Genomic DNA, 21,204 nt, shown 5'->3' with positions numbered 1-21,204 from the left:
GAGAGTTATTGAAAAAGAGTCGAAAATCAGACTATTTCAAAAATCCCTGTTTAACTAACGAAAACCATTGCGACAGCTTAAATACGTTCTATAACAAGGACACGATGCTATTTCAAAGCTTTCGTGATCATATTGTCGATCGCAGTGTGGAATGTAATTTTATTAAGGTCACGTTGGAACGAAGAATTCGGTTCTGAACGAAAAAATGACTGTCGCCATTTTACCAAATACGTCAAATATTTCAACGGAAGTGCTTTCAGGACGTTGTTTGAGAAGGAATTTACGCGATTCAATCAACCCGTCATAAAGATCACTTCAAACATCCTGTGAATGCACTGTCGTTTATGAGTCAAATTGAGAGTTATTGAAAAAGAGTCGAAAATCAGACTATTTCAAAAATCCCAGTTTAACTAACGAAAACCATGGCGACAGCTTAAATACGTTCTGTAAAAAGGACACGATGCTATTTCAATGCTGTCGTGATCATATTTTCGATCGCAGTGTGGAATGTTATTTTATTAATGTCACGTTGGAACGAAGAATTTGGTTCTGAACGAAAAAATTACCGCCGCCTTTTTCCCAAAAACGTCAAATATTTCAATGGAAGTAGTTTCAGGACGTTGTTTGAAAAGGAATTTACGCGATTTCAATCAACCCGTGTCATGATGTACACTTCAAACATCCTATGTATGTATTGTCGTTTATGAATCAAATAGAGAGTTATTAAAAATGAGTCGAAAATCAGACTATCTCAAAAATCCCTGTTTAACTAATGAAAACCATGGCGACAGCTTAAATACGATCTATAACAAGGACACAATGCTATTTGAATACTCCCGTGATCATATTTTCGCTCGCAGTGTGGAATGTAATTTTATTAATGTCACGTTGGAACGAAGAATTCGGTTCTGAACGAAAAAATGACCGTCGCCTTTTTCTCAAAAACGTCAAATATTTCAACGGAAGTAGTTTCAGGACGTTGTTTGAGAAGGAATTTACGCGATTTCAATCAACCCGTGTCATGATAAACACTTCAAACATCATGTGAATGCACTGTCGTTTATGAGTCAAATTGAGAGTTATTGAAAAAGAGTCGAAAATCAGACTATCTCAAAAATCCCTGTTTAACTAACGAAAACCATGGCGACAGCTTAAGTACGTTCTATAACAAGGACACGATGCTATTTCAAAGCTGTCGTGATCATATTGTCGATCGCAGTGTGGAAGGTAATTTTATTAAGGTCACGTTGGAACGAAGAATTCGGTTCTGAACGAAAAAATGACCGTCGCCATTTTCCCAAAAACGTCAAATATTTCAACGGAAGTACTTTCAGGACGTTGTTTGAGAAGGAATTTACGCGATTCAATCAACCCGTCATAATGATCACTTCAAACATCCTGTGAATGCACTGTCGTTTATGGGTCAAATTGAGAGTTATTGAAAAAGAGTCGAAAATCAGACTATTTCAAAAATCCCTGTTTAACTAACGAAAACCATGGCGACAGCTTAAATACGTTCTATAAAAAGGACACGATGCTATTTCAATGCTGTCGTGATCATATTTTCGATCGCAGTGTGGAATGCAATTTTAAAAATATCACGTTGGAACGTAGAATTCTGATCTGAACGAAAAAATGACTGTCGCCTAATTCCAAAAAACGTCAAATATCTCAACGGAAGTAGTTTCAGGACGTTGTTTGAGAAGGATTAAACGCGATTTGAATCAACCCGTGTCATGATGAACACTTCAAACGTCCTATGCATGTATCGTCGTTTATGAATCAAATTGAGAGTTATTCAAAAAAGTCGAAAATCAGACTATCTCAAAAATCCCTGTTTAACTAACGAAAACCATGGCGACTGTATAAATACGTTCTATAACAAGGAAACAATGCTATTCGAATACTCCCGTGATCATATTTTCGATCGCAGCGTGGAATGTAATTTTATTAATGTCACGTTGGAACGAAGAATTCGGTTCTGAACGAAAAAATGACTGTCGCCATTTTCCCAAAAACGTCAAATATTTCAACGGAAGTAGTTTCAGGACGTTGTTTGAGAAGGAATTTACGCGATTTCAATCAACCCGTGTCATGATGAGCACTTCAAACATCCTGTTAATGCACTGTCGTTTATGAGTCAAATTGAGAGTTATTGAAAAAGAGTCGAAAATCAGACTATTTCAAAAATCCCTGTTTAACTAACGAAAACCATGGCGACAGCTTAAATACGTTCTATAACAAGGACACGATGCTATTTCAAAGCTTTCGTGATCATGTTGTCGATCGCAGTGTGGAAGGTAATTTTATTAAGGTCACGTTGGAACGAAGAATTCGGTTCTGAACGAAAAAATGACTGTCGCCATTTTCCCAAAAACGTCAAATATTTCAACGGAAGTACTTTCAGGACGTTGTTTGAGAAGGAATTTACGCGATTCAATCAACCCGTCATAAAGATCACTTCAAACATCCTGTGAATGCACTGTCGTTTATGAGTCAAATTGAGAGTTATTGAAAAAGAGTCGAAAATCAGACTATTTCAAAAATCCCTGTTTAACTAACGAAAACCATGGCGACTGTATAAATACGTTCTATAACAAGGAAACAATGCTATTCGAATACTCCCGTGATCATATTTTCGATCGCAGCGTGGAATGTAATTTTATTAATGTCACGTTGGAACGAAGAATTCGGTTCTGAACGAAAAAATGACCGTCGCCTTTTTCTCAAAAACGTCAAATATTTCAACGGAAGTAGTTTCAGGACGTTGTTTGAGAAGGAATTTACGCGATTTCAATCAACTCGTGTAATGATGAGCACTTCAAACATCCTGTGAATGCACTGTCGTTTATGAGTCAAATTGAGAGTTATTGAAAAAGAGTCGAAAATCAGACTATTTCAAAAATCCCTGTTTAACTAACGAAAACCATTGCGACAGCTTAAATACGTTCTATAACAAGGACACGATGCTATTTCAAAGCTTTCGTGATCATATTGTCGATTTCAGTGTGGAATGTAATTTTATTAAGGTCACGTTGGAACGAAGAATTCGGTTCTGAACGAAAAAATGACTGTCGCCATTTTACCAAATACGTCAAATATTTCAACGGAAGTACTTTCAGGACGTTGTTTGAGAAGGAATTTACGCGATTCAATCAACCCGTCATAAAGATCACTTCAAACATCCTGTGAATGCACTGTCGTTTATGAGTCAAATTGAGAGTTATTGAAAAAGAGTCGAAAATCAGACTCTTTCAAAAATCCCAGTTTAACTAACGAAAACCATGGCGACAGCTTAAATACGTTCTATAAAAAGGACACGATGCTATTTCAATGCTGTCGTGATCATATTTTCGATCGCAGTGTGGAATGTTATTTTATTTATGTCACGTTGGAACGAAGAATTTGGTTCTGAACGAAAAAATTACCGCCGCCTTTTTCCCAAAAACGTCAAATATTTCAATGGAAGTAGTTTCAGGACGTTGTTTGAAAAGGAATTTACGCGATTTCAATCAACCCGTGTCATGATGTACACTTCAAACATCCTATGTATGTATTGTCTTTTATGAATCAAATAGAGAGTTATTAAAAATGAGTCGAAAACAGACTATCTCAAAAATCCCTGTTTAACTAATGAAAACCATGGCGACAGCTTAAATACGATCTATAACAAGGACACAATGCTATTTGAATACTCCCGTGATCATATTTTCGCTCGCAGTGTGGAATGTAATTTTATTAATGTCACGTTGGAACGAAGATTTCGGTTCTGAACGAAAAAATGACCGTCGCCTTTTTCTCAAAAACGTCAAATATTTCAACGGAAGTAGTTTCAGGACGTTGTTTGAGAAGGAATTTACGCGATTTCAATCAACCCGTGTCATGATGAACACTTCAAACATCCTGTGAATGCACTGTCGTTTATGATTCAAATTGAGAGTTATTGAAAAAGAGTCGAAAATCAGACTATTTCAAAAATCCCTGTTTAACTAACGAAAACCATGGCGACAGCTTAAATACGTTCTATAACAAGGACACGATGCTATTTCAAAGCTGTCGTGATCATATTGTCGATCGCAGTGTGGAAGGTAATTTTATTAAGGTCACGTTGGAACGAAGAATTCGGTTCTGAACGAAAAAATGACCGTCGCCATTTTCCCAAAAACGTCAAATATTTCAACGGAAGTACTTTCAGGACGTTGTTTGAGAAGGAATTTACGCGATTCAATCAACCCGTCATAATGATCACTTCAAACATCCTGTGAATGCACTGTCGTTTATGGGTCAAATTGAGAGTTATTGAAAAAGAGTCGAAAATCAGACTATTTCAAAAATCCCTGTTTAACTAACGAAAACCATGGCGAACTCTTAAATACGTTCTATAAAAAGGACACGATGCTATTTCAATGCTGTCGTGATCATATTTTCCATCGCAGTGTGGAATGCAATTTTAAAAATATCACGTTGGAACGTAGAATTCTGATCTGAACGAAAAAATGACTGTCGCCTAATTCCAAAAAACGTCAAATATCTCAACGGAAGTAGTTTCAGGACGTTGTTTGAGAAGGATTAAACGCGATTTGAATTAACCCGTGTCATGATGAACACTTCAAACGTCCTATGCATGTATCGTCGTTTATGAATCAAATTGAGAGTTATTCAAAAAAGTCGAAAATCAGACTATCTCAAAAATCCCTGTTTAACTAACGAAAACCATGGCGACTGTATAAATACGTTCTATAACAAGGAAACAATGCTATTCGAATACTCCCGTGATCATATTTTCGATCGCAGCGTGGAATGTAATTTTATTAATGTCACGTTGGAACGAAGAATTCGGTTCTGAACGAAAAAATGACCGTCGCCTTTTTCTCAAAAACGTCAAATATTTCAACGGAAGTAGTTTCAGGACGTTGTTTGAGAAGGAATTTACGCGATTCAATCAACCCGTCATAAAGATCACTTCAAACATCCTGTGAATGCACTGTCGTTTATGAGTCAAATTGAGAGTTATTGAAAAAGAGTCGAAAATCAGACTATTTCAAAAATCCCAGTTTAACTAACGAAAACCATGGCGACAGCTTAAATACGTTCTATAAAAAGGACACGATGCTATTTCAATGCTGTCGTGATCATATTTTCGATCGCAGTGTGGAATGTTATTTTATTTATGTCACGTTGGAACGAAGAATTTGGTTCTGAACGAAAAAATTACCGCCGCCTTTTTCCCAAAAACGTCAAATATTTCAATGGAAGTAGTTTCAGGACGTTGTTTGAAAAGGAATTTACGCGATTTCAATCAACCCGTGTCATGATGTACACTTCAAACATCCTATGTATGTATTGTCTTTTATGAATCAAATAGAGAGTTATTAAAAATGAGTCGAAAACAGACTATCTCAAAAATCCCTGTTTAACTAATGAAAACCATGGCGACAGCTTAAATACGATCTATAACAAGGACACAATGCTATTTGAATACTCCCGTGATCATATTTTCGCTCACAGTGTGGAATGTAATTTTATTAATGTCACGTTGGAACGAAGATTTCGGTTCTGAACGAAAAAATGACCGTCGCCTTTTTCTCAAAAACGTCAAATATTTCAACGGAAGTAGTTTCAGGACGTTGTTTGAGAAGGAATTTACGCGATTTCAATCAACCCGTGTCATGATAAACACTTCAAACATCCTGTGAATGCACTGTCGTTTATGAGTCAAATTGAGAGTTATTGAAAAAGAGTCGAAAATCAGACTATTTCAAAAATCCCTGTTTAACTAACGAAAACCATGGCGACAGCTTAAATACGTTCTATAACAAGGACACGATGCTATTTCAAAGCTATCGTGTTCATATTGTCGATCGCAGTGAGAAATGTAATTTTATTAAGGTCACGTTGGAACGAAGAATTCGGTTCTGAACGAAAAAATGACCGTCGCCATTTTCCCAAAAACGTCAAATATTTCAACGGAAGTACTTTCAGGACGTTGTTTGAGAAGGAATTTACGCGATTCAATCAACCCGTCATAATGATCACTTCAAACATCCTGTGAATGCACTGTCGTTTATGGGTCAAATTGAGAGTTATTGAAAAAGAGTCGAAAATCAGACTATTTCAAAAATCCCTGTTTAACTAACGAAAACCATGGCGACTGTATAAATACGTTCTATAACAAGGAAACAATGCTATTCGAATACTCCCGTGATCATATTTTCGATCGCAGCGTGGAATGTAATTTTATTAATGTCACGTTGGAACGAAGAATTCGGTTCTGAACGAAAAAATGACCGTCGCCTTTTTCTCAAAAACGTCAAATATTTCAACGGAAGTAGTTTCAGGACGTTGTTTGAGAAGGAATTTACGCGATTTCAATCAACCCGTGTCATGATGAACACTTCAAACATCCTGTGAATGCACTGTCGTTTATGATTCAAATTGAGAGTTATTGAAAAAGAGTCGAAAATCAGACTATTTCAAAAATCCCTGTTTAACTAACGAAAACCATGGCGACAGCTTAAATACGTTCTATAACAAGGACACGATGCTATTTCAAAGCTGTCGTGATCATATTGTCGATCGCAGTGTGGAAGGTAATTTTATTAAGGTCACGTTGGAACGAAGAATTCGGTTCTGAACGAAAAAATGACTGTCGCCATTTTACCAAATACGTCAAATATTTCAACGGAAGTGCTTTCAGGACGTTGTTTGAGAAGGAATTTACGCGATTCAATCAACCCGTCATAAAGATCACTTCAAACATCCTGTGAATGCACTGTCGTTTATGAGTCAAATTGAGAGTTATTGAAAAAGAGTCGAAAATCAGACTATTTCAAAAATCCCAGTTTAACTAACGAAAACCATGGCGACAGCTTAAATACGTTCTGTAAAAAGGACACGATGCTATTTCAATGCTGTCGTGATCATATTTTCGATCGCAGTGTGGAATGTTATTTTATTAATGTCACGTTGGAACGAAGAATTTGGTTCTGAACGAAAAAATTACCGCCGCCTTTTTCCCAAAAACGTCAAATATTTCAATGGAAGTAGTTTCAGGACGTTGTTTGAAAAGGAATTTACGCGATTTCAATCAACCCGTGTCATGATGTACACTTCAAACATCCTATGTATGTATTGTCGTTTATGAATCAAATAGAGAGTTATTAAAAATGAGTCGAAAATCAGACTATCTCAAAAATCCCTGTTTAACTAATGAAAACCATGGCGACAGCTTAAATACGATCTATAACAAGGACACAATGCTATTTGAATACTCCCGTGATCATATTTTCGCTCGCAGTGTGGAATGTAATTTTATTAATGTCACGTTGGAACGAAGAATTCGGTTCTGAACGAAAAAATGACCGTCGCCTTTTTCCCAAAAACGTCAAATATTTCAACGGAAGTACTTTCAGGACGTTGTTTGAGAAGGAATTTACGCGATTCAATCAACCCGTCATAAAGATCACTTCAAACATCCTGTGAATGCACTGTCGTTTATGAGTCAAATTGAGAGTTATTGAAAAAGAGTCGAAAATCAGACTATTTCAAAAATCCCTGTTTAACTAACGAAAACCATGGCGACTGTATAAATACGTTCTATAACAAGGAAACAATGCTATTCGAATACTCCCGTGATCATATTTTCGATCGCAGCGTGGAATGTAATTTTATTAATGTCACGTTGGAACGAAGAATTCGGTTCTGAACGAAAAAATGACCGTCGCCTTTTTCTCAAAAACGTCAAATATTTCAACGGAAGTAGTTTCAGGACGTTGTTTGAGAAGGAATTTACGCGATTTCAATCAACTCGTGTAATGATGAGCACTTCAAACATCCTGTGAATGCACTGTCGTTTATGAGTCAAATTGAGAGTTATTGAAAAAGAGTCGAAAATCAGACTATTTCAAAAATCCCTGTTTAACTAACGAAAACCATTGCGACAGCTTAAATACGTTCTATAACAAGGACACGATGCTATTTCAAAGCTTTCGTGATCATATTGTCGATTTCAGTGTGGAATGTAATTTTATTAAGGTCACGTTGGAACGAAGAATTCGGTTCTGAACGAAAAAATGACTGTCGCCATTTTACCAAATACGTCAAATATTTCAACGGAAGTACTTTCAGGACGTTGTTTGAGAAGGAATTTACGCGATTCAATCAACCCGTCATAAAGATCACTTCAAACATCCTGTGAATGCACTGTCGTTTATGAGTCAAATTGAGAGTTATTGAAAAAGAGTCGAAAATCAGACTATTTCAAAAATCCCAGTTTAACTAACGAAAACCATGGCGACAGCTTAAATACGTTCTATAAAAAGGACACGATGCTATTTCAATGCTGTCGTGATCATATTTTCGATCGCAGTGTGGAATGTTATTTTATTTATGTCACGTTGGAACGAAGAATTTGGTTCTGAACGAAAAAATTACCGTCGCCTTTTTCCCAAAAACGTCAAATATTTCAATGGAAGTAGTTTCAGGACGTTGTTTGAAAAGGAATTTACGCGATTTCAATCAACCCGTGTCATGATGTACACTTCAAACATCCTATGTATGTATTGTCTTTTATGAATCAAATAGAGAGTTATTAAAAATGAGTCGAAAACAGACTATCTCAAAAATCCCTGTTTAACTAATGAAAACCATGGCGACAGCTTAAATACGATCTATAACAAGGACACAATGCTATTTGAATACTCCCGTGATCATATTTTCGCTCGCAGTGTGGAATGTAATTTTATTAATGTCACGTTGGAACGAAGATTTCGGTTCTGAACGAAAAAATGACCGTCGCCTTTTTCTCAAAAACGTCAAATATTTCAACGGAAGTAGTTTCAGGACGTTGTTTGAGAAGGAATTTACGCGATTTCAATCAACCCGTGTCATGATGAACACTTCAAACATCCTGTGAATGCACTGTCGTTTATGATTCAAATTGAGAGTTATTGAAAAAGAGTCGAAAATCAGACTATTTCAAAAATCCCTGTTTAACTAACGAAAACCATGGCGACAGCTTAAATACGTTCTATAACAAGGACACGATGCTATTTCAAAGCTGTCGTGATCATATTGTCGATCGCAGTGTGGAAGGTAATTTTATTAAGGTCACGTTGGAACGAAGAATTCGGTTCTGAACGAAAAAATGACCGTCGCCATTTTCCCAAAAACGTCAAATATTTCAACGGAAGTACTTTCAGGACGTTGTTTGAGAAGGAATTTACGCGATTCAATCAACCCGTCATAATGATCACTTCAAACATCCTGTGAATGCACTGTCGTTTATGGGTCAAATTGAGAGTTATTGAAAAAGAGTCGAAAATCAGACTATTTCAAAAATCCCTGTTTAACTAACGAAAACCATGGCGAACTCTTAAATACGTTCTATAAAAAGGACACGATGCTATTTCAATGCTGTCGTGATCATATTTTCCATCGCAGTGTGGAATGCAATTTTAAAAATATCACGTTGGAACGTAGAATTCTGATCTGAACGAAAAAATGACTGTCGCCTAATTCCAAAAAACGTCAAATATCTCAACGGAAGTAGTTTCAGGACGTTGTTTGAGAAGGATTAAACGCGATTTGAATTAACCCGTGTCATGATGAACACTTCAAACGTCCTATGCATGTATCGTCGTTTATGAATCAAATTTAGAGTTATTCAAAAAAGTCGAAAATCAGACTATCTCAAAAATCCCTGTTTAACTAACGAAAACCATGGCGACTGTATAAATACGTTCTATAACAAGGAAACAATGCTATTCGAATACTCCCGTGATCATATTTTCGATCGCAGCGTGGAATGTAATTTTATTAATGTCACGTTGGAACGAAGAATTCGGTTCTGAACGAAAAAATGACCGTCGCCTTTTTCTCAAAAACGTCAAATATTTCAACGGAAGTAGTTTCAGGACGTTGTTTGAGAAGGAATTTACGCGATTTCAATCAACCCGTGTCATGATGAGCACTTCAAACATCCTGTGAATGCACTGTCGTTTATGAGTCAAATTGAGGCCCGTATTGTCAGTCGCGCCTTCTATCGCGACCTTCTATCTAGGTGACCTTCACCTAAAAGGAAGCCAGTCAGTTCGAGAGTCCGTCCTTCTCTATTGTCGCCTTCGCCTTCGATTAGAAGGAGATATTGTTTACGTTCACGGACTGATCCGTTCACTCGGCCAGAAAAAAGCGAAGCGTTACGGAGGTAAATAAGGTTGCCGCCCATTTCGAAGTTAATTAAAATCGAATTATTCCGTGTGCCGCGACAGTGACTGTAGGTCCAATTGTTCGAGGGACAATGTTAATTATATTTTCGCTTTTCTTTGCTGCACCTGAATAGGTTGTAATTACTAATTATTGGTGTTCCCTCGCAATAACAATCAAAATTCAATCAATCGGAAAACTAATCACGCAGAAATAGACAGACGCAATCAGAATGGAGTCGAGGATGACGGTTGTGGAAAAAGATTTGCTGGTAGCGTTAGTTATTAAAAATAGGGATATAATAGAGAATAAAAGGACAGATGCTGTGACGTTGTCTGATAAGATACGAGGCTGGAGAAACATTGAAGCTGAATTTAACGGAAATTCTCAAGTCGTGAAGGTAGGTAATACTAGAGTTATTGGCTGGTCGTGCGCATTAGTAATCTATTGTATTACTTGCTCATAGCAATGTTGTTATTAAATGACAAAGTGTGTTATAGTGCATTAAAATAATATATATTTTTAACTTAGTTAAATTTTTAATAAGACACAATGTTTCCGATGTAGTTTTATGCATAGCGCGTAAAAGTGAAATGCCGATGATGTGCGAAAAAATATATGCGGCGATGTAGGAAGTACTCTTTGTTTAACGGAAGTGAATTTCACTTTAATAGCGAAATTGGAAGCAACTGAGGAAGGCATGGGACAACGTGAAAACGAAGAGGAGGAAGGCCCAGGCTCAGGAAACCCAGCGGAGGTTGGCCACAGGCGGTGGGCCATATGTACCGCCAGTGTGCGATCCCAACCCTGAGTTGGAAATAGCCATCCCATCACTGTCACACTGTGAGCAGAATGTTGGGGATATGGACGACGATCTCCTGGACTCGCCTCCTATCCCCAACGCGAGCAGTGGGCACACGGAACTGGAGTATCCAACAAGTAAGTATGTGCGATATTGTTTGTGGTAATACATTACCTGTCGTTATCGAAATTATACAATAACTTTTTCTTTTTTCTTTTCAAAGTAGTCGAGGCTCCACCGTCAGATGTTCCGTGTGCCACGACAGTGATGGGAGGTCCGACAAGGACACCATCCTCCTCTGGTGGCATGACCAGAGGAGCTGCTGTAGAGAGAGAGTTGCAGGACCGGCTTGAGGGCTTGAAATCTTACAACGCACACCGCGATAAGATTCAAGCCCTCAGGCAAGAAACAGCACAAGTGGAGCTGGCCACAGCCAAGCTGATCAATGACTTCCAACTGCGGAAAGTGAAGCTAGACGAAGATACACAGAATCTGCAGTTGGAGGTCTTGAGACTGCAAAGGCTGCAGCAGGAGCAGGCTCTGGCGCACCAAAAAAGAATGGATGAAATCCAAATAAAGATTAAGGAGCAGGAGTTGCGCCAGATGATGGTTTGCTTTACCATTATTTGATTTTGTACTTTAGTGGTAGAAGTTGTCAGGGTAATAATTTCTGTATGGTATTTTAAAACAAATTTAAAAGGAATTAGAATGAAAATTTTGTTTCTCAAGTCCATATCTTTGCCAATGTTTGTTGTGAATTTAATGTGTTAACATCAATGGAAATATGGCTTCAGGCTTCATTTATCTTTTCCTTCATAAATGCCTTCACTACAATAATATCCGTATTTGAGACAGGCTGTGATATCGATTCCTTTCCATGTTTACTTATTAAATGAATATTGCATAGTTCCTATGAAATAGATGCAAAGGACGATGTCGCATTCAAAGAAATGAAAATCAATGATTATAGTAATGTTAAAATGCATGCACATATGTTGGTTGAAGAAAGTATTTTCACTTATAATGGGATGATTTAGCAAGCAACATTTTTTGAATATTAATATTTCAACTAATTATAAATTTTCCCCATTTTTAGGAGAAGTAGTGCTCCTGTTGCCACCTTTGCATGGCCAGCTCCATTCTGCTGTCCTGGAACTCTCTCTCTCTGCAGGATGTTACTGATGGTGTTCTTGTGGATCATGGCTATTTCCAATGCAGGGTTCCATTGGGTTTCCTGCCGCTTATATCCTCCTCCCATGTCTTCCTCAGTTGTATAAGACCAGCATCGTACCTTCTCATTCAGCGTCACATAATCTGTCCTAATATTCTCTATTATATCCCTATTTTTAATAATTTATGTAACCAGCTGTCTTTTAAAATATTATTCTGTAAACTTATTTTTTCATTAAATGGAACAGTAGTGAAATGTACTGAAAAGTCTTTCATTCTTTGTTAATCCCACTTTTCTACCCAGGAAAGCAACTTTCCTTTTTCGAAACCTTTCAGCAATATACGGCAGCAAGGAAAAAATGAAAGGTTACAAAATGAACAATTTTGATAAAGAAATATGCAGTATTAGCTATATCTACTATAATCATCCAACTTAAAAGAAAAAAATCATCGTGCCAATGGTTAATGTCATCAGAAAGGGAGCCAACATGGGCCAACAAAAACACTGCAGTTAACTGTAATTTGTTTTTTATTATAATAGAACAACCTCAATGATTTCATTAAATATAAATTCAACAATCCTTACAACTCAGCTCAGCAATACATAAGAGAAGGTGAAAACCAGTAGATAATACTCGGAAAGGGAACTTATGATGGTATAGGATTTCAGAGAGACAGTGACTGATGCACAGCTACCATGAATAGCAGTGGAATGCCTGTACCAGCAATATTAGAATCACTGATGACCATGGGGAAAAGACTTGACAGAAGAGGAATTCACAGCCATCAGAAATGTCTCCATGCAACAGCTAATTTCCCTGACAAATTCCCATTAAAAGACTAGGAGGCAAAGCAACAGGCATCGGCTTAAAGGAACAGGAATAGAAACTATGGAGATGTCTGCAAACAGCAGGGGTCCATCCATGAAGCACAATATCCATAACAGCAGCTGAAGCACATATCTGATCCTGGACAAATGTTAGGAAGACTGTGGTATCCATTACTGACTTACTTATTCACACCAGCTGTCAACCCTCCTGTAATGCAAATAGAAGAATATTAAAACACAGAAACATATTATTTCCTAGTTATTAAGTGAGGATAATTGAAAATTTCATGAATTAACTCTCCCAGAATTAGAATATATTGAAAGACAGTTAACATGAAACTTATTTATTGCAGCAAAGCCATTCACACTTACCTCTGAAAAGTGTCTCTGGATTAGTGCAGCTCTTTCTGCAGCTCCACGACCATTATGAGCCCTATACACATGAACAGGAACATCAACCACAGGTATCACGCGCTCCTGATCAGGAATAGGGGCATGATGACGTACAGCTACATTATGTAGAACTGCACAAGCCAAGATCACTTTCAGGGAGGTTGACAATTTCGTCCTAAGCTTCGTTGAGAGGCATGGGAATCTCCGCTTCCAAATCCCAAACGTCCTCTCAACGATGCTCCTGGTCCTGATGTGCGAGGTGTTGTATCTAAACATAAGAAGAATTACAATATTAAACTTTCATTCAGTGATTTGGATAAAATATTATAAAGTTGTTACTTTGCATCAATAATAAGGATAGGTATAATGTTTAATGCATGTGAGGAAGGATGGATTCCCATTGCGCATGCATTAAATGAATGGCAGTATTGAAAAGGTCGTTAAGTTTACCCTATCACTACCAATAAATTGTTTTTTAATTCTAAAGATCCCATTAATGATGAAGAAATGGTAGTGTTTATTTCATGAGATGTAACACAAATGATTATAATTTTTGCTGATCAGACTGGGAGAAAATTTATCTATGGGTTGATGAAAATTTCACACATGACATAATAGTGTGGAAAATTATTATAGCTGATTGTATCATTGCTATCTATGAACTTCCACAAAGTGACATCGTCAACCATCGATCTGAGATTATTAAGCAATATTCACTTCAAAATGTGTGTTTAGTAGGTAGTTATTTAGCATCCCTAATAAAATAATGAGTGGTAAAGTGGTAATTCAAATTGATTACATCTAATAATTTTTCATATGCAACAAGTCTGTTAGGTATTATTTTATTCAATCATGAATGCACTTCATTCTCTTATTGGAGATCAACTTGGAATGAACTTAAACACTTGATTTTAAGTAATATCATGATCATCACAGGTTTTTCTAAAGTCTGTTTAAATGTCTGTGAGACAAACACACGAGTGAAGCATTAATTGAAATTAAAAAAACTCAAATAAACCATTAAACATTGCCAATTTTTTGTTACCTATTATAAAGAATTTGTCCTTAAAAAGATTAAAACAATTAACAAGATACCAAACATGGCCTAGGATATCTTATTTCAGCAATGACTATGAGTAGATCATCAAGCAATACTAGAGCATCAAGGATCAGATTTAAAAACACATACAGAATTTTTAGGGTCAGGAAAAGGATTACCTAATTCAAGCCCATTTCAAAAGAAAGATAAATAATATGTATTTTAATTCTATATGGTCGTAAAGAAAACTCTCAAAAAAAAGTTTTAAACCAGTTGTGTACCTCTTTTAAAATGGATATGAAATGCATGAACTGTTCCTTTAAGTGTAAGCATCGTAAGACTTGAATAAACCTATCTTAGCCAGGCAGTGGTACATTTACCTTGTTATCATAGAGACAATAAGTCAAAGTGTATAAGACAGTATGAATACCTTTCTGAATATAGTACTCAACTACAGCTGATATGATCTGTTTCATTTGCACTTTTCCAATAATTTTTTTTCACTATGCCATTTTATTTTTAAGCATTGTTATTGCATCTATGTAAGAGAAAAACAGCGTGCCATGGCATAAAAGGTCATCACTACCACCATTAACAAGGATTACAATTAAATAGTCTCCCTACATACTCTAAAAAAAACTCTATCTAACATAATAGCATGAATGATAAATATAGATAACTGAAAAAATACGCCCAAGGTACAGAGAAACATACAAATCATAATTAATAGGAATATTTACCGCCTTTCAGGACCAGTTGTAGGATGTAAAACTGGTGTGAATAAATAAGGAAGTAATGGATAACCACTATCCCCTAGAAGGATTCCTCGCATCTGCCCAGCTTCAAATCTGTGCTTAAGCCTACTGTTATGGAATATACGTGCATCATGCACGGATCCCTGCCATCTGCAAACAATATCCATAATTTCCATGGATGGTCCCACCACAACCTACAAAGAAGACACTATGAGATTACAAAAGAAGGCAGCCTATGAATTACAAAAGGATTATTACATTATTAATGGATGCAAAAGTAATTTATATATGTAGAAACTTAATTTCCATGTAACAGTATTGTTTTCTACAAGCAATGCAATACCTGAACGTTCATGGAGAACCATCCTTTCCTGTTCCTATAAACCTCTGCCAGGTCACCTCCAGGGCTTTTAATGGGAATGTGGGTACAGTCGATGCATCCCACCACGCCAGGAAAATTAGCTATTGCATAGAAACTATTTCTGATAGCTGCAAATTCTTCCTCAGTCGACGGTCTTTTCACCCACAACGGCAGCTTAGCAGCTAGTTCTGCACTGACATTCTAAAGTGGAATTTAAAGCACATATTTTTGTTAATAAACTACTTATACATTACTACACTTGAGGACTTTATAAGATAATTGTGATAAAAAGTATCCACATGTATCTTCTCACAATTTAATATCAAGTGTCATCCACGAAAAGTTTCAACAAAACGTAAATGTGCGCGAACGAAATACACTAACATCAAACTCTTCATTAGTTATAAGTTGAAATAACGATCAGGAATAGCAATAATAGATAATTACGAATACTGACAACTATTGGACAAGTAAAAACTAATCATAACGCTTTGAAAAGTAATCGGCTATATTAATATAAAAATTGATGAAGCAATAAAATCGATGCACGTAGCACAGAGTTAAAACACACGAAAATATGTATTTTGATGTCATCACCAACTCTCTCTCTCATTAAATGTCAACAACAACTCTTTCCATTATGGTAGTATACATACTTCTTTGAGAGCGAAAATCTCAGCATACAAAAAGGCGTAATGAAAACATAAACAACGAAAATCACTCCACACGACTGTACCTACTGCTCATAACCGGTCTCCCATGCAATACTTTACCATTAGAATTCTTTTAAATCTTTCATAAATGAGTAATTAATGCAGTTTTCTCAGGCGATGTAAGTCTGACCGTGAAATGAAAACACGCGTTACGTTAGCCCAACAAAAGGCATCCCAATTTATTTTCTAATGTGATGTTTACCGTGTTCACCGTGTTACGTCAAGGACAGCAGAATTCTGTTACCCGTAACTGTTCGACGAAGGAGCACAATTTGAATTGACGTTTCCTTTGTAAAGTTCGTTCCACAATTTTTAAATAGTATAAAAAAGCCATTAATGATCACAAACAACTTACCTTCAAGATCTGCGAAACAGACGGTTGAGATACTTGAAGAAGGTCAGCACAGACCAACTGCAATCGACAAAATGGTTTCTTTAGACGGGGAAAACTAACGAAAATGAATGCGAATATCATCTATGCATCATAACATTATTCGTTAACACCAAACAATAATTACTACGAGTGCATTCAGGTCATTTGAAGTGCTTTGTCAATGTAAACAAAATTTCGAATAGTAAACAATACGGCTACAAGCTGAATAAATCAACCAACTCTACAATTATTTCCATCTTACAAACACGCTAAATACTACCATATCAAAAGGAAACTTTATTTCACTTACCTGAAAGCTGCCGGTGGCAAAAAATCGCAGGGCCGTCAATAATTTCAATATTGGTGGGACAGGCATTCCACGGTTGCTGATGTTTTGCAATGCTATCATGGGTAGCAGTACATCAATCACTGTTCTCTTCGAAAACCTGTACCTGGTCATAAATTCCCCTTCCGAGTAATATTCTACTGGATTTTGCCTATCTCTTATGTATCGCCGAGGTATGTAGTTATAAGGATTGTCGAAAATATATTCAATAAAATCATCGAGGTGTTCATCGCGATCAAATAATTCCGCCATGTTATTTAGGTACTGTTGCTATGGTTGGAGGCCTTCTCGTATTAGAAGCATAGCCCAGGGTATGCTTCTAATCGAAGGCCACAGTCGCCTCCTATAGGAGGAAAGGAGCGTCTCTCAATATGAAATCTCTCCAGAAGGAGGGTTAGAAGGTGAAGGTCGCCTTGAAGGCGCGACTGACAATACGGGCCTGAGAGTTATTGAAAAAGAGTCGAAAATCAGACTATTTCAAAAATCCCTGTTTAACTAACGAAAACCATTGCGACAGCTTAAATACGTTCTATAACAAGGACACGATGCTATTTCAAAGCTTTCGTGATCATATTGTCGATCGCAGTGTGGAATGTAATTTTATTAAGGTCACGTTGGAACGAAGAATTCGGTTCTGAACGAAAAAATGACTGTCGCCATTTTACCAAATACGTCAAATATTTCAACGGAAGTACTTTCAGGACGTTGTTTGAGAAGGAATTTACGCGATTCAATCAACCCGTCATAAAGATCACTTCAAACATCCTGTGAATGCACTGTCGTTTATGAGTCAAATTGAGAGTTATTGAAAAAGAGTCGAAAATCAGACTATTTCAAAAATCCCAGTTTAACTAACGAAAACCGAGGCGACAGCTTAAATACGTTCTATAAAAAGGACACGATGCTATTTCAATGCTGTCGTGATCATATTTTCGATCGCAGTGTGGAATGTTATTTTATTTATGTCACGTTGGAACGAAGAATTTGGTTCTGAACGAAAAAATTACCGCCGCCTTTTTCCCAAAAACGTCAAATATTTCAATGGAAGTAGTTTCAGGACGTTGTTTGAAAAGGAATTTACGCGATTTCAATCAACCCGTGTCATGATGTACACTTCAAACATCCTATGTATGTATTGTCTTTTATGAATCAAATTGAGAGTTATTAAAAATGAGTCGAAAACAGACTATCTCAAAAATCCCTGTTTAACTAACGAAAACCATGGCGACAGCTTAAATACGATCTATAACAAGGACACAATGCTATTTGAATACTCCCGTGATCATATTTTCGATCGCAGTGTGGAATGTAATTTTATTAATGTCACGTTGGAACGAAGAATTCGGTTCTGAACGAAAAAATGACCGTCGCCTTTTTCTCAAAAACGTCAAATATTTCAACGGAAGTAGTTTCAGGACGTTGTTTGAGAAGGAATTTACGCGATTTCAATCAACCCGTGTCATGATGAGCACTTCAAACATCCTGTGAATGCACAGTCGTTTATGAGTCAAATTGAGAGTTATTGAAAAAGAGTCGAAAATCAGACTATTTCAAAAATCCCTGTTTAACTAACGAAAACCATGGCGACAGCTTAAGTACGTTCTATAACAAGGACACGATGCTATTTCAAAGCTGTCGTGATCATATTGTCGATCGCAGTGTGGAAGGTAATTTTATTAAGGTCACGTTGGAACGAAGAATTCGGTTCTGAACGAAAAAATGACTGTCGCCATTTTCCCAAAAACGTCAAATATTTCAACGGAAGTACTTTCAGGACGTTGTTTGAGAAGGAATTTACGCGATTTCAATCAACCCGTCATAAAGATCACTTCAAACATCCTGTGAATGCACTGTCGTTTATGAGTCAAATTGAGAGTTATTGAAAAAGAGTCGAAAATCAGACTATTTCAAAAATCCCTGTTTAACTAACGAAAACCATGGCGACTGTATAAATACGTTCTATAACAAGGAAACAATGCTATTCGAATACTCCCGTGATCATATTTTCGATCGCAGCGTGGAATGTAATTTTATTAATGTCACGTTGGAACGAAGAATTCGGTTCTGAACGAAAAAATGACCGTCGCCTTTTTCTCAAAAACGTCAAATATTTCAACGGAAGTAGTTTCAGGACGTAGTTTGAGAAGGAATTTACGCGATTTCAATCAACCCGTGTCATGATGAGCACTTCAAACATCCTGTGAATGCACTGTCGTTTATGAGTCAAATTGAGAGTTATTGAAAAAGAGTCGAAAATCAGACTATTTCAAAAATCCCTGTTTAACTAACGAAAACCATTGCGACAGCTTAAATACGTTCTATAACAAGGACACGATGCTATTTCAAAGCTTTCGTGATCATATTGTCGATCGCAGTGTGGAATGTAATTTTATTAAGGTCACGTTGGAACGAAGAATTCGGTTCTGAACGAAAAAATGACTGTCGCCATTTTACCAAATACGTCAAATATTTCAACGGAAGTACTTTCAGGACGTTGTTTGAGAAGGAATTTACGCGATTCAATCAACCCGTCATAAAGATCACTTCAAACATCCTGTGAATGCACTGTCGTTTATGAGTCAAATTGAGAGTTATTGAAAAAGAGTCGAAAATCAGACTATTTCAAAAATCCCAGTTTAACTAACGAAAACCATGGCGACAGCTTAAATACGTTCTATAAAAAGGACACGATGCTATTTCAATGCTGTCGTGATCATATTTTCGATCGCAGTGTGGAATGTTATTTTATTTATGTCACGTTGGAACGAAGAATTTGGTTCTGAACGAAAAAATTACCGCCGCCTTTTTCCCAAAAACGTCAAATATTTCAACGGAAGTACTTTCAGGACGTTGTTTGAAAAGGAATTTACGCGATTTCAATCAACCCGTGTCATGATGTACACTTCAAACATCCTATGTATGTATTGTCTTTTATGAATCAAATTGAGAGTTATTAAAAATGAGTCGAAAACAGACTATCTCAAAAATCCCTGTTTAACTAACGAAAACCATGGCGACAGCTTAAATACGATCTATAACAAGGACACAATGCTATTTGAATACTCCCGTGATCATATTTTCGATCGCAGCGTGGAATGTAATTTTATTAATGTCACGTTGGAACGAAGAATTCGGTTCTGAACGAAAAAATGACCGTCGCCTTTTTCTCAAAAACGTCAAATATTTCAACGGAAGTAGTTTCAGGACGTTGTTTGAGAAGGAATTTACGCGATTTCAATCAACCCGTGTCATGATGAGCACTTCAAACATCCTGTGAATGCACTGTCGTTTATGAGTCAAATTGAGAGTTATTGAAAAAGAGTCGAAAATCAGACTATTTCAAAAATCCCTGTTTAACTAACGAAAACCATTGCGACAGCTTAAATACGTTCTATAACAAGGACACGATGCTATTTCAAAGCTGTCGTGATCATATTGTCGATCGCAGTGTGGAAGGTAATTTTATTAAGGTCACGTTGGAACGAAGAATTCGGTTCTGAACGAAAAAATGACTGTCGCCATTTTCCCAAAAACGTCAAATATTTCAACGGAAGTACTTTCAGGACGTTGTTTGAGAAGGAATTTACGCGATTCAATCAACCCGTCATAAAGATCACTTCAAACATCCTGTGAATGCACTGTCGTTTATGAGTCAAATTGAGAGTTATTGAAAAAGAGTCGAAAATCAGACTATTTCAAAAATCCCTGTTTAACTAACGAAAACCATGGCGACAGCTTAAATACGTTCTATAACAAGGAAACAATGCTATTCGAATACTCCCGTGATCATATTTTCGATCGCAGCGTGGAATGTAATTTTATTAATGTCACGTTGGAACGAAGAATTCGGTTCTGAACGAAAAAATGACCGTCGCCTTTTTCTCAAAAACGTCAAATATTTCAACGGAAGTAGTTTCAGGGCGTTGTTTGAGAAGGAATTTACGCGATTTCAATCAACTCGTGTAATGATGAGCACTTCAAACATCCTGTGAATGCACTGTCGTTTATGAGTCAAATTGAGAGTTATTGAAAAAGAGTCGAAAATCAGACTATTTCAAAAATCCCTGTTTAACTAACGAAAACCATTGCGACAGCTTTAATACGTTCTATAACAAGGACACGATGCTATTTCAAAGCTTTCGTGATCATATTGTCGATTTCAGTGTGGAATGTAATTTTATTAAGGTCACGTTGGAACGAAGAATTCGGTTCTGAACGAA

General features: G+C 36.8%; 2 protein-coding genes across 3 annotated transcripts; one reads left to right on the top strand and one right to left on the bottom strand.

Annotated features, from left to right (window-relative positions):
* Window positions 1-10,016: 10,016 nt before the first annotated feature.
* Window positions 10,017-12,538, top strand: LOC124170299 (myb/SANT-like DNA-binding domain-containing protein 3). Of its 2 annotated transcripts, none has more exons than XM_046549012.1 (4): window positions 10,017-10,603; window positions 10,878-11,142; window positions 11,232-11,614; window positions 12,102-12,538. In XM_046549012.1, the coding sequence occupies exons 1-4, from the start codon at window positions 10,436-10,438 to the stop codon at window positions 12,108-12,110; spliced, it is 825 nt and encodes a 274-aa protein (XP_046404968.1). In that variant the 5' UTR covers window positions 10,017-10,435; the 3' UTR covers window positions 12,111-12,538. The 2 variants fall into 2 exon arrangements, with proteins under 2 accessions (XP_046404968.1, XP_046404967.1); XM_046549011.1 differs by having other exon boundaries at window positions 11,229-11,614.
* A 165-nt stretch (window positions 12,539-12,703) lies between these two features.
* Window positions 12,704-17,313, bottom strand: LOC124170298 (putative nuclease HARBI1). The gene is made up of 6 exons (XM_046549010.1): window positions 16,949-17,313; window positions 16,621-16,677; window positions 15,535-15,753; window positions 15,177-15,385; window positions 13,377-13,665; window positions 12,704-13,212 (listed from the first exon to the last, which is right to left on the bottom strand). The coding sequence occupies exons 1-6, from the start codon at window positions 17,234-17,236 to the stop codon at window positions 13,204-13,206; spliced, it is 1,071 nt and encodes a 356-aa protein (XP_046404966.1). The 5' UTR covers window positions 17,237-17,313; the 3' UTR covers window positions 12,704-13,203.
* Window positions 17,314-21,204: the final 3,891 nt, after the last annotated feature.

This window comes from Ischnura elegans, chromosome 13, assembly GCF_921293095.1.
Source record: "Ischnura elegans chromosome 13, ioIscEleg1.1, whole genome shotgun sequence".
Taxonomy (NCBI): Eukaryota; Metazoa; Arthropoda; class Insecta; order Odonata; family Coenagrionidae; genus Ischnura; species Ischnura elegans.
This window is presented reverse-complemented; position numbering and strand designations above follow the sequence as displayed.